Source organism: Nematolebias whitei, chromosome 15 (assembly GCF_014905685.2).
Source record: "Nematolebias whitei isolate Nwh7 chromosome 15, NemWhi1, whole genome shotgun sequence".
In the NCBI taxonomy this organism is placed as follows: Eukaryota; Metazoa; Chordata; class Actinopteri; order Cyprinodontiformes; family Rivulidae; genus Nematolebias; species Nematolebias whitei.
In genome coordinates, this window is record NC_056512.1 from 43230143 (window position 1) to 43243343 (window position 13201).

The window sequence follows — 13201 nt, forward strand, 5'->3', positions numbered from 1 at the left end:
AGTGGAATAGTAGCTAAAAGCAAACAGTTGCAATGAGCTAATGAAAACCTGAAATAGCAGAATGGTAGCTAAAAGCTACAGGTTGAAGAATTGAAACCTAAAAGTAGCAGAAAGGTAGCTAAAGGGAGCCAAAAGCTACTGTAATTGAAACCCAAAAAGGATAAGATAGAATGATGTTTTTGGGAAACAAGAAAAAAACTAAGATGTGTTTCTCTGGGAAAAACATTTGTTAACAAAGGTAAAAATAATAATAATAAATAAAAGAGTAAAGGATATAAAAACCAAAAGTCACAGCATCCATCTCTTGAATGAGCTGAATGTTTTGCTGAACAAGTAGCTAAAATGACACAAAGTTTGCAGAATTAGAAAAGAAGATGGAGATAAAAACAAGTTAGGAAAGATAAAAATAGAAAAGAGATGGCGTGGATGCTGAACCAGCAGAAACCGGAGCCACTCTGGTCAAACCTCTGGTGGGTTTGTCCACAGACTGGAAACCAGAACCCGTTCCGAGTTAACTGACCTCTGCTTCCTGTAGTCGTTGAGCTTCTTGTTGATCAGGGCCTGTCTGGAAAAACCGAGCTCCTGCGGGAAACAAACGCGTCGGTTTTACAACCGCGTGAGGGCTTTCGCCTCAGAAAAAGTGTCGGTCCGACAGGTGAAGGTGTGACCTCTGACCTCGCTGTCCGTCTTGCTGCCCTCCCTGATGACCTCGATCCACTCCAGCATGTCGTCTCTGTCCTCCGCCTGCAGCAGGTACTCGCAGAAGTCCTGCGTGGTGAGCCGCAGGGCGTGCTTCCTCTTCGTCTCGCTGTACGCGATGTCCACCAGGCAGCCCCGGATGTTGATGGGCTGCTCGTCCATCGTGGTGCTGCCGAGCACCGCCTCCCTCTTGTCCTTGTAGAGGAACAAGGAGTGGGAGCGGAGGACCGAGTAGACCCGCTTCCACGGCCACATGCCGCTGCCGACTTTCTGTAAACCAGAGGAACGCGTTAGTGGTTCTGGTTAAGAAAGGCGTTCCCTCCTGGATTTCCCTCCGAAGCGTGTGCGCGCACCTTGCCCTTCTCTGTGAGGATCTGTTTGAAGTGCAGCCATCCTTCTCGCCGCACGTCGCTGTAGGTGATGTTTCCAAGCTCCGAGGTGGAGTGACGTTTGGAGCGGACCTCCTCTGCCGTCCCGATGTTGTCCAGAGACTGAAACATTTAGACATTTTATTCTGAAGACTTCAAAGTCAAAACAGTCTTAAAATAAAATAAAATAAAATACAAGGTGTAGCATGCTGGTGCTTTACACCAAGATCTTCTGTTGAGGTCACAGTCGTGACTTTCAGCTACTGCCCATTTAAGCTAAATAGCTGTAACATTTAGTTATCACCATGTTTGTGTCAGCTAATAATCATTAATTTAATCAGCTGTAGATTTAAATTCAATAAATATGTTCAGAGCGCTTCATTCAAATACGTCGAGTGTTTCATGAGGTATTTAAGAAACGGATTATAAAGGTTTTACCTCTTGACAATGCGTCGTGCGTCACAACGAATGTTTTAATCAGCGACTGCTTCACCTCGTTACGTTTGTGCGTACAGTCCCTCGCTACTTCGCGGTTCAACTTTTGCGAACTCGTTCTTTCGTGGCTTTTCAAAGCAAGCTTGTACACGACCAAAAAAAATAAAAGTTTGTGCACAACAAAGATCGTCAACTTTAATATTACTCACTTGATTGGGACGGTACGGGATACTGTAAAAAGGTAACGAAAAAAACTTTGTACAGGCGCCGCCATTTTTGTAGTTTTCTCTCAGTAAGTCTTCACTGTATCGAAAATCAAAAGGACTACATTTCCCAGAAGCCAACAGTGTTGCTTTCTGCTGAAATGGAGGGAAAGTTTTGATCCGATCTGAAAACGTTCGGTCCTTATTCATAGTGACTTTGGCGCTCAGTGGACGCAGAGAGCCGTACGGAACCGACGGGGAATTGGACCAGAACCGGACTTCCAGCCTCATCGGTCAATTTGAGCGCTGCTTGCCGGCCCATGAGGCCTCTCGAGCAGGAGGTCCGGTGTTTTCTCAGGCGCTCACCGGGACACTTTCATCCGGATTTCTCTGGATTATTTGGACTCGATCGGGACCAGTGTGTGGTTCTGTGCTGGCTATCCGAAGGCCCGGCTCTCTCCAAAAGCGACTTGATGCTCAAGGGCTGCAGAGAGCCGATCAGAACCGGACTTCCAGCTGGTTAGAACCCATATAAACTTTTACATTACCGTACAGTACATATATACGCATGTTGTTAAAATGACGTAGGTTTAAGAGTTTAGAACATTGCAAGAGTGTGGGAAGGGTTTATAAAGCCTTAAAATATTTACAAATACTAAAATAAATATGGTGTCCCTACTTCGTATTTTTTCATTTATTGTGGGGGGGTCCGGAACGTAACCCCCACGATGTGCCGACACAAGCACAGGGCTAAAATAAAAGGAACTTAAATCCCCTCACGCACAGTTCAAATGCTGCTGATGTATCAAAAATTAAACAGAAAGTTCACGACTTTGGATTAAATTCTGCAGTAAAGGTTTAAAGATCGAACATTCTATGTCCCTAAACGAAACGTTGTAAACTCACCCCATCGGTGAAGAAACTCTTCACTCTTTTCGTCTGCCTTCTGTCAAAATCAAAACGGAGTTAATCGTCAGAAGTGGCCGTCAGGGCGTTAAAACGAAAATCCGCAGCGCGGTACTTACGAGGGTCGTCCTTCGTCTCTGAAGGCGTTGAGTCCTTCGTCGCACGACTTGGAGCGCTCGGCGGTGATGGCTAGAAGATAGGAGGAACGGCGAGCGGATTTAATACTGCCTGCTCGGTGAGCGGGTGAATGAGCGGAGAGATGAAGAAAAGGAGAAATAAAAAATAAAAAAAGAGAGACAGACTGAATGTCGATGAGATGCCAATCACCCGGATGGACGGTTGAGTTAGGACGCGGGGGTGGGACGAAGGCGGTGGAGGTTTGAACTGAGTGAATGGGTGACGTGGTGAGCATGGACAGTGGGTTAGATTTCAGATCCTCTGGACCGCTCGCCCACCATCAGCATGCGGGTGTCGCCTCCGTCAGGACAGACATGCATGGCTTTAGAAGAAAACCGTGTCATGCAGACCAAATTGTGTTTAAAGCATTAAAACGCTTTGCAACGACATGCACGGTTAAACAATTAATAACCCCTTTGAGTAAATGACGACCAATTTAAAACAAATATTTGGTAACACTGCTAAACACTCGTTTCAAGCATTTTTTTTCCTCTCATAAAACCCAGTTTTAAAAATAAAAATAACATACTTTGACAATTTCAGTAACATTTATTTGACAATAACATTTTTTTATTTTTTTATTAAAAATAGGCCTGTCACGGTAACACATTTTGCTGAATGATTAATCGTCTCAGAAGTTATTGCGATAAACGATAATATTGTTTGAAATTTTACAATAATTAGTAATTATTGTGAAATTTAAGAAGAAATGTTGGTCAATTTGTTTTCAGTGTAGTAACTTTATTGACCACTGGATGGCAGTATAAGACTGTTTGAACCGAAGGATGGATAGTGAGGGAGCGAGCAGCGTCTCTAAGAAAAATGGGAGGGAGGCACCTTGACGGGACATGGGCTGGTTCTCAAAATGGCGGATGCTCGGTGTAGTTTGAGCTCTTTAGCATTTTTCACACAAAGCTTTAAATAAAATTAAAAAAATCAGTAAACAAGTTCTCAGCTTCTTTTTGCAGAGAAAAACAACTTTTTAGACGAAGGCACGGGTTTCAACCGTGAATTTTGGAGCTTCAACAAGACGGAGGTTTTTTCGTCGGGTCGGCCTGCGATAGCTTAGCTTCTCAGCTTTAACTACTTTTAACGATCCGAAAACGTGATGTTGGATCGTTAAAACGGATTTTAAAGAGACAGGGAGGGGGTCAGTTTTGTCATCCAGTGTCTTCAGTTGAAAGAGACACGAGGAAACGATAAAGCCGATAAATGGAACTGAGGTGGATCATTTTCATTTATCATACGAATAATTGATTTATTGTTTATCGCGACAGGCCTAATTAAAATAAACTGAAGTTGTATTTTCCACTTATTTTGTAACATTTAAGAGTTTAAGGATGAAAAATGCTTGAAAAGATGGACAGTGACACAAGAAGAGGCTCCTGAGACAAAATTTAGCCACAACAATCATGCAGGCTTCTAACATCTCTCGCATGCTTTACAAATCAGAACAACAACTCGACCACGAGTTGAATTTTGCGCCGCGTGCTCCGGCGAGGAACAAACGGGGGCGAGGAGAGGCCACTCACTGCAGTCATGTGAGAAGAGCCTAGAGAGGGGGAAGGTGAAGGTGGGGGAGGAGCCCACGGCGGGCGCTGAGCTCATGCTGCTGGACACAACGGAGGACGCCGGCACGTGGCGGGCGCGCAAGTCGGCGCCGGGGCTGGTCGGCTCGTCTGTGGGAGGGTGGAGGCAAAGATGGAGGCGTGGGGGGGGAAAAAAGGAAGGAGATCAGAAGGAGGTGTTAAGAGAAAAAAGGTGAGGGAGGAAGAGAAGAGAACAGGAAGCGCAGGGGTTAGATCGGGACAGGTAGGGAGAGGAGAGGTTTTTAAGAACCGTGAGGAAAACGGCATCAGCAGATCCTGAAGAAGAGTTTCACTTTCAACAAAATCAACGACTGGAACGATCTCGTTTCGCACCGAACAGCACGGGAGTCCAAGGAGGTGAAATCTGTAGGAAACTCTCAGGAAACTAAAAAAAACACACACAGCCCGACTAAAATCCCTCAAACAGAAAGTTAAATATGCGAACAGCTAACGGATAAAGCTGTACCTGCGTCGTCCGAGGCCATCGGAAGAGAGGCGGGAGGGTGGCCGAGGCCGAGCGGCTGCAGGTTTCAGTTCTTTATCCACAACAACGTGCGATCATATTCAAGAGCAACAAAGCATACGGTCCAAAAAGAAACAAATCACCACTCGGGGTGGATAAACGTTACATTTCAGATGTTTGTGCGTGCAGGGAATGAAGCGTTTGTGCATAAAAAAAAGAGGTTTTATAGGTGAGAGAGGCTTCGAGGTGTTTGAGAGTTTCCGCTCACCCAGAGGGATTTGAAACCAAAACACACGCAGGTTCCCACTTCCTGATGGATCAGAGGCCGTCTGAGATTTGCATAAAGCCACTAGAAGCTGAAGACATTTCAAACTGTGGTGGAAACAGCAGGTGGCAGCACAGACCTGCTGATCACCAACAAGTCCTGCAAGGATTCATCTTTGAACGTTCATGTCATCTCTAACAGCTCCCTCTTGTAAACGAGTCCCGGTGGCTCAATGAGGCGAGCCTGTAGAAATAACCGTGTCTCTTAACTTTCCTTCTCATTTATTTTGGCCCAACTAACTCCTTCCGTGTGTTCTGGTGTGCGACAAAGTGGAAAACAATCCCTGACTGGGATGAGCGGTCTCCTGTTGATGAACCATTTGCTCTGTGGGTTTAACTGGGACCGTGAGCTCAGAGCAACAAGATGGTACCGGACCAGCAGAGGGAAGCAAAACACGGAACATCCTGCAGATTGGACTGGAAGCAATAAAATTACAGGCCTCAGATTCCTTAAAGTAACGTATATTATCCACCGCCAAATCAAAATCAGTTTAATATTTGTCAAAGTGGCCAAGACGCAAGGCTGTTTTCTGTTGGCTAATGTTGATTAGCTGTGGTGGCGATCTTAAAGAGGTGAATCCAAAATTAAACAGCTCATTCGTTGATTACTTTCCGAGAGTTTAATTAAAATCTGAGCGCTGGTTCATGAAGGTTATTTATATAAATGGTAGAAAGTAATTATGTTAAGGTTGACTTAGTTCACGTTTCCTAAAGAAAATGCAGGATTAACATTTATGCAACTTATTTATTGATTATTTAGGCAGCTAGGTTTGAATATTTGCAACAAAACCGTAAGAAAATAAACATTAACCTCTTCTTATTTAGTTTTGGTTTCTATTAGAGGTCTAAAATAGGACAAAATTAGCAACAAATAGTAACTAAAGTGGGCAAAACTGAAATGAATTACAACCGGTAAATATATATATATTTTTTTTTTTATCAATAATTTAGCCAAAAAATAAAGAATTCGAATACTTCAGCGAACACAAAAACATTTTAATGCTTATTGTTTTTCAAAACAATTCAGTCTTTAAGAATAGAAAAGTATTTTGTGACTAATCTGGTCCAGCGGTATAATTAACAGGACAATAAATATCAGGAAAGATAACGTCTAGAAGTGACAGGTGTCCTCTGCAGGTGTTCTAGAAAGTTTGATTTGTCGTTATAATTAGAAATACCTAAAATAACTTTTTGTTTTCTTTTGGACTTTCCCAACTGAAAAATATGACGTTTATTTTAGTGCCCAGATGGGTATATATAAATAAAAAATAAAGCGTTCAGAGACCATAAAGGAACAGACCGAAGCCTGAAAGACGACGCGCGGGGCACAGGAAGCCCTCCGGTCCTGCTTCTGGTCTGCTGCGTCTCGGGCCGATCTCGTTACGACTCCTCACACGACGGCTCGTTTATCTCTCGGAGCGGCACAACGGCAGCACTGAAGCCACGACATGAAAGTACGGAGCCGCGCTGTTTCTTACAAAGTAATTTACAGCCGAGACGTGAGACTAAAGACTCCGTGTGGGCGCAGCTGCAGATTTTAACACGCTCAACTCAGATACAAACTTTTTATTGAGGTCCTAGTATCTTAATCGAAGATGTCATGAAAACATTTGCCTCTGTGCTCACTGTCTTACAAACGTTCGCTCGAGCTCCCGAACGATGTCGGAGCACATCAGCGCCTGTGTCGGAGAAATAACGAGATGGAAAGCTGAAGAGAGAAGCTGCGTCTCGTCTGCGGGGAGAAACTAGCCTAGTTTCAGTTTATGGCTTTTAAACTTGTCCCGGCTTGCAGCTCCGACTGCTCGGTTTCGTATAATTCAGGTGGAGAGAAGAATGTGATCTGAGAGATGGACCGAGAGTCGCGAATCTGGATTTCCTCGCTGGAAACTACTTTCTGGGGCAGAAAGCAGCTCGGCGCAAACATCCGACGCGCCCCCTAGTCAGATGACTTGAATCTGTTCAGCTCCAGGGTAGGAGCCGGCCTGTACTCCTCAGGCGCTCACGAGGTGACGGCGGCTCGCTTCATTTGCCTCTGGTTTGACTTACAGGCGTTCACGCCAAGCGACAGAAACCAGCCTAAAGCCTGCAGGGCTGCTTTGCTCTTTAGTCTTTACAGAGCGAAACGCAAGCTAGGACACGATTACCTCCTGCTGACAGCAACACATGCAGCCCACAGCTGCCTCGTGCACTTAACAAACACGGTAACATCACTGACCTTTAGTGTAAAAAACATTAACTGGTGAAAGTTTAGAGTACTCTGGATAACGCGACCAAAGCACAAAAGACAAAGTTAAATAAAAACCACGACGAGCCAATCTTGTGCAACCATTTAACTAGCTAACGTAATTTTTGAGCAAATAGTTTAAAGTAAATAAGAGTTATAAAAATGTTTTTAAATGACACCAAGATCGTGTATCTGGGCTACAAAATAAAGTTATGACTGTTCGGAAAAGTATGCGCTCGCAATTGAAATTAAAAACACGAAGAAACGGTCTATTCTGGGTCCTGTTCCTGTTTATGATCAATACAGATCAGATCAGGAAAAAACAAACAAACATGTTTTTGTTTTTGTTGGTAAAATACAAATTCAGTGGTTGGAACCAAGATTCCAGCTGAGTCAGCACCGAGCACAACGCACCTGCTTTAGCAGAATCCAATCAGGAAGTCAACATATCCACCTCTTTCCTGCGTTAAACGGGGATTTTCAAAGAGTTACAAGATCACTAAGCTCTGCTCTGACTCAAACCGCCGTCCTCAAGACCGCGGGGAACCCCAGGAATACAAACACTGACGAACACCAGCAGCGTCTCGGAGAGAATAAAAATAGAGCCTGAATCCACAGGCAGGAAAATCCAACGAGCTTCCAGCGCTCAGAGCAGTTGGAGATGAAGCTGTTAGCTTACCTATGAATGGGATGGAGGCCAGAGAGTCCTCTAAGGCGAGGGGGGCGAGGCTGCCGTTTGGTTTGCGTGAGGCTACATCTGCAGTGGGACCAGGAGCGATGCTCAAGTCTTTGGGGTCAGAAGTAAACAAAGCAGGCTCCAGATCGTCCATGGGCAGGGCGTAGTGTGGATGCCTGTTTGGGTTCCGCCGCCCGATGGGAGGTTTCTGCCTCATGACCACTTCCTGGGTTTGCGCCACGACCTCTGCCTGTCCCTCGACCACCACCGGTTCCCTCTCGTGGTTTGTCGGCCTGTACGCTCGGTCCTGGGATTCAGGAGCGACGGAGGCAAGCGGGGACGAAGCGGAGGAAGTGAGGGGTGCTGATCCCTCTGGGGGTTTGGTTTTAGGGGCTAGGTTCCAGTTCAAGTGAGGACCGGAGTAAGACGGGTCCCTGAAAGAGTGCGCTTGCTGCAAGATGCGTCCCGTCTTGCGGTAAAAAGAGGGGCTGTAGCTGCGGTAGCCCACAGTCTGCTCGTCCACACTCTGCCCTGGAGACAGCCGCCGGCTCTGAAGGGCGGCCTGCTGGGTTTGGAGCTTGGGTTGCGACTGTCGAGGCACTGACGGGGCTTGTGCTCCGGCGGTGTAACACCTAGGCCTTGGGTATGCGTCGGTCCTGTGGGGTGGCTGAGACGCCTGCTGAGACCACGGCTGCCTCTCTGACCGAGGCAAGACCAGTCCTGCCGAAACCTGGTCCAACTTCTCCAACGAGCGTCCGTGGCGATCGTACTGGGCCAGCAAATTTTCAGAGCGTGTTCGAGTATAATTAGGAGCAGGGTGGCCCCTACCAGGACCTGCCTCCCAGTCTCCACTGGACCAGTGGGGTTCTCCGTGTGGGCCTGGATTCTGTAGTAAGAAGAGGGTGTCCTGGGAGGCGCTGTGCGGCCAGCCCCCTGTCCTCTGCTGCTGCTGCTGCTGCTGCTGCCGCCGATGTTCACTGAGCCGGTCTTGAGAGTAGCTGCGGTGGCGGATCTGCATGCTGCGCCCCGAGCGCTCAGGCTGCTGGTTGTAGTACCAGTCGGAGAGCGCCTGCTGGCACCGGTCGGTGCGGCCGTGGCGGACCTGAGGCATGGGTGGACTGGTCCAGGCTGAGCTGGCCTTGCGCTGTGGAGCCTGAGAGGAGCTGGCACTGTGGTGGTTGGGGTAGTGGACCTGCAGCGGGCTGGAGAGAGGAGCTCCGGATGAAGAAGAAGAAGAGTAGGACCGTACCCTGGTCTGACCCTGAGGCTGCTGGCTGGTCATACCGTACTGGATCTCCTCTGTGCGGTGGGCTGGACTGCTGTGACCCACACCTCCCGGCTCACCCGCCCGCCCCTCCTGCCAGCTGGCTGGGCTGCCCACAGCAGATCGGTTGTCCAAGGGTGACGAAGGGCTGGAAGGGCTTGCCCAGCAACTCCAGTTATCTAACTGGTTCTGGACCATGTGGGTGGACAGGGGGGCTCCAGTTTTGGTGCGTGGGTAACAGAGGGGAGGCGGTGGTGGGAGATTCTCGGCTCCCCCGTTGTACGGATCGTTCCCTGTCAGGTAAGCATCCTGGGAGTACGCCTGGAGGAGACGAGAGGACAAAGGACGTCACGTGAAGTAAAAACGGTGCAGCTTCCATCACTTTCATCAAAACATGAATCGCCTAATTTTACTTTTGTTAAAATGCGCTCTTAACCCAAACACGTCTGACAACAACAAACAACGGTGACGATTTAAAGCTTAAAATGTCTGTTTTTCTCGGGTCAACCATTGAGGCCCAGTTTGTCCCGGAGGGGATCGGTGCTCGGCACAAACACGTCCTCTAAAAAAACGCATCAGCTCTGCAGGAAAAGCAAAATACAGTTGTTACACAGCAGCCAGCTGCGCATGCACGTCTCCAACACCGTCATGTAGACGTGTTTCCATTGCTTTCAGGAATATCCAACACAAACAACAAACCTACGCTCCAGATCACGTCATGTTGTCACTCAAAGTCAAAACCTCAAGTTTCGGCAGAAAAACTAACTTTTTTTAATTCTCTGGCACCGACACGTATCAAAAGGTTTACCTGCTTGATCAGACAATCCAACAGAAGCAAAAGCTTCTCAAAAGCTTGTGCGTTGACCTTCTGGACACCACAAACAAATTCAAATCAGAGGAAGCAGAAAAAAAAACAACAACTCCCGAACGCGACACTCCGGCAGCCAAAACATTCATTCCTTCATATTTCATAAACCTACTTATCCAGAAATCTTTATATGCTTCTTGACGTTGACTTGTTTCTGTCTGTTGATTAACTTGTTTTCTGCTCTTCCAAACCGTCTCCCCACCCTCTGACTTACTCCACCCTGTGGGAGGGTGCAGGGAGACGCAGCACTGCTGATGTCATGCCAGGAATGCAGGAGAATCAGCAGCGAGAGGAGGAGTGAGTTCGTAACGTTCAGGGAACGGCAGAAAACTCAAACCTCAGATTTGGGATTCTTTCTGGGGGTAACCCTGATGTTTCTGAAGGTGCGACGAGAACAAACCGGATCCGGTTTTGTGCGCTGCTCCATGCTGATGGGTGGAGCAAGAGGCGATGCATGTTGGATCATGCAAAACGAGCACGGAGGAACCTGCGGAGCGACAAAAATGTGTTGCGAAGTGCATGGGTGTGTGTGTAACCGAGCGCGGAGATCGTTTTATTTCCCAAACCTTGACAGTCAGCTCACAAGGGGATTTTAATAGATGTTGTAATACAAACACAGAGTAGAGTCTGTGAGTCACCGTCCACATTCTTGGACAATGATCTGGTGAATACCGGGCGAGTGTTCTAAAAATCCTGTATTAAAGGAAGTTGCCCGTTTCGGGTGTAAAAAGTGTCACGGACGCTTACCAGCTGAAGCACGTCTTCGTCCTTTGGCATAATGGAGAGCTCCAGCACACTCCCACTGCAAAGCACGACCAGGAAGAGGAAGAGGTGAAGACGGGAAAAACACTAACAAAGTTTAAAAACTCACTCGGCAACAAGAATTTAAATTAAAAAAAGAAAAAGCTAAAATTTATACATGAAGTTTGTTGTGCACAAAATCCACTTATAGAAAAGCTCAACACTTTAGTGATGTGTCAGTAAACACCAGCTTTACACAAACGTTATCCACTGGGTGCTGTCGTCTGTAACACAAACGAAGCTGAAGCTCTGTCCGTTTTACAGATACCGTCATGAAATTTGGTGTGGCGCGTTCACAAGACCCCTCGAGCCGGGACTTGGCACCTTCTGGTCGCCGCAGTGTGATTTCTGAATGGACCGAGGCTGCAAGTGTGATCGAAGCCAACCAACCCCTGGCGCACGCGAAGCGAGGTAGTAGCAGAGCCGAAACAGTCCATGTGTTGTGAAGTGGTGACACGTGGTCCGTGCGACCGCCCGATCACGGGATTAATGAACGCAAACTAATTTAAAACTGAGAGAAGATCGATGGTGACGCACAGCCACTTTACATTTAGTTTGAAAAATCAGTTAACCACGAGGAGAACTGCTTAACTGAGTTAGTTCGTCGTGTTTTGAAAATGATACGAGGGAGACGTTCGTCGTACGTTTATTGTGCCGCGCTCCAAGTCAACACAGCCGAGTTCTGCTCCACGCCTCTTTCGGTTCCACGATGCTAACTTCACTTCTGCAAGCTCACATGTGGCTGTCTCCATCTGGGATTTATGAACGGCCAGAGGCAGCATAAAGACAGACTGGTGTGTGCGGCCATTTTGCTGAACACACCTCTTCTTCTTCTTCTTTCGGCTTTGCCCTCTTCAGGGGTCGCCACAGCGAGTCATCCTCCTCCTCCTCACTCTGTCCTCTCCACACACGTTTCCCACCTCATAATCTTCGACTAACAGGAACACACTTTCCGCCGGCACCCTGTTTGTCAACAGCACCGGTGGCGGTCGCTGTTAACCCGGGCCTCGACCGATCCGGTATGGTTCCACTTTGATGAAGTCGCATTATAGTTCTGGCAAAAGTGTTTTATGTCAAATACCGTTCCTGACGCAACCCTCACCATCTACCCGGGCTTGGGACCGGTACAAGAGACGCACTGGCTTGTGCTCCCTGGTGGCTGGGTTCCCCAACACATATTATAAATATAAATAATATACTGTAATATAAAATATTATTATTACTATTAAATATATTTGTATTTAAATTTGTTTGGAGTCTGGGATGGAAGGTGGAGGATGATTCTTGTGGGATTAAAATGAACAGTTTATATGTGTTTGTGTATTTACTTTAAAAACCTGCTTTATCTTTAAAGTCGCGGAACTCGCCCGTCTCTAGTTTTCTTTGTGCGTTCGATACGATGCATAGATTTAAAACGTGCGAGAGTACGGATACATTTGCAGACGACACGATGTTTTGAGATCCGTGTTGATTTCGGAGCATGTTTAAGTAAACAGATTACAGTTCATCGTTTTTTTTTTGTGTCATCAAACCTCATTCAGCAATAAATTCAGCTGAGGTTCAGTCACGTGTGCGCCTCGTTTTAGCTCTCGAACGTCTCCTGAGCATCAGTGTCTCAGTTTGGGATCATGTAAAACATATGTAGATGCTCCAAGCTTCTGAAGGCGGCTCCAGTGATCCCAGTGATGAAGGGTGTCATCTTTGTGATGAGCCGACAAAAGTAAGAGTCGGTTTCACTTCTCTACCAGAGCCGACGGAAATATCTTACCTGTTCTGAATGAGGGCGATCACCTGCGTGTACGTCTTTCCAAGAACGCTCTCTCCGTTCACCTTCACCAGCCGGTCCCCTGCAGAGCAAAGACGTCTCATCACATCGTGACCTCAACAAAAAGAAGGGTTTATTAAAAAAGTGATGACGGTTAAAAAAAAAAAAAAAAAGCTACTGAGACGCCGAGCTGGAACTAATTTCCTCGAGAGATCAAGGTACGAACCGAAACAGGAAATACAAAAGAGGGAAAGTAGTAGGATTTTTTTTAATGCATTTATTTTAACTAAACAAAACTCATGAAGGCAAAACACAGAGCTTATGATCTATAGTTAACCTGGAAGGATATAAACAGAACGCACTTCAATCTGACTCAATTCAGACAATGTTTTCCATTTTTATCATTTTAAATAAAATCATCAAATCTGCAAAGTCATTC

General features: G+C 46.6%; 1 protein-coding gene across 1 annotated transcript in view; it reads right to left on the reverse strand.

Moving 5' to 3' along the window:
* LOC119421873 (rho GTPase-activating protein 23) overlaps positions 1-13201 on the reverse strand; it is an 85988-nt gene that overhangs the window by 12731 nt on the left and 60056 nt on the right. Inside the window, exons 5-12 of the mRNA XM_037689237.1 lie at positions 12766-12844; positions 10944-10998; positions 8068-9649; positions 2731-2800; positions 2612-2651; positions 1053-1190; positions 676-969; positions 521-582 (exon numbers count right to left, since the gene is read on the reverse strand). Of these exons, the coding sequence (XP_037545165.1) occupies positions 521-582; positions 676-969; positions 1053-1190; positions 2612-2651; positions 2731-2800; positions 8068-9649; positions 10944-10998; positions 12766-12844 (2320 nt within the window). The remainder of the gene's footprint in view (positions 1-520; positions 583-675; positions 970-1052; positions 1191-2611; positions 2652-2730; positions 2801-8067; positions 9650-10943; positions 10999-12765; positions 12845-13201) is intronic.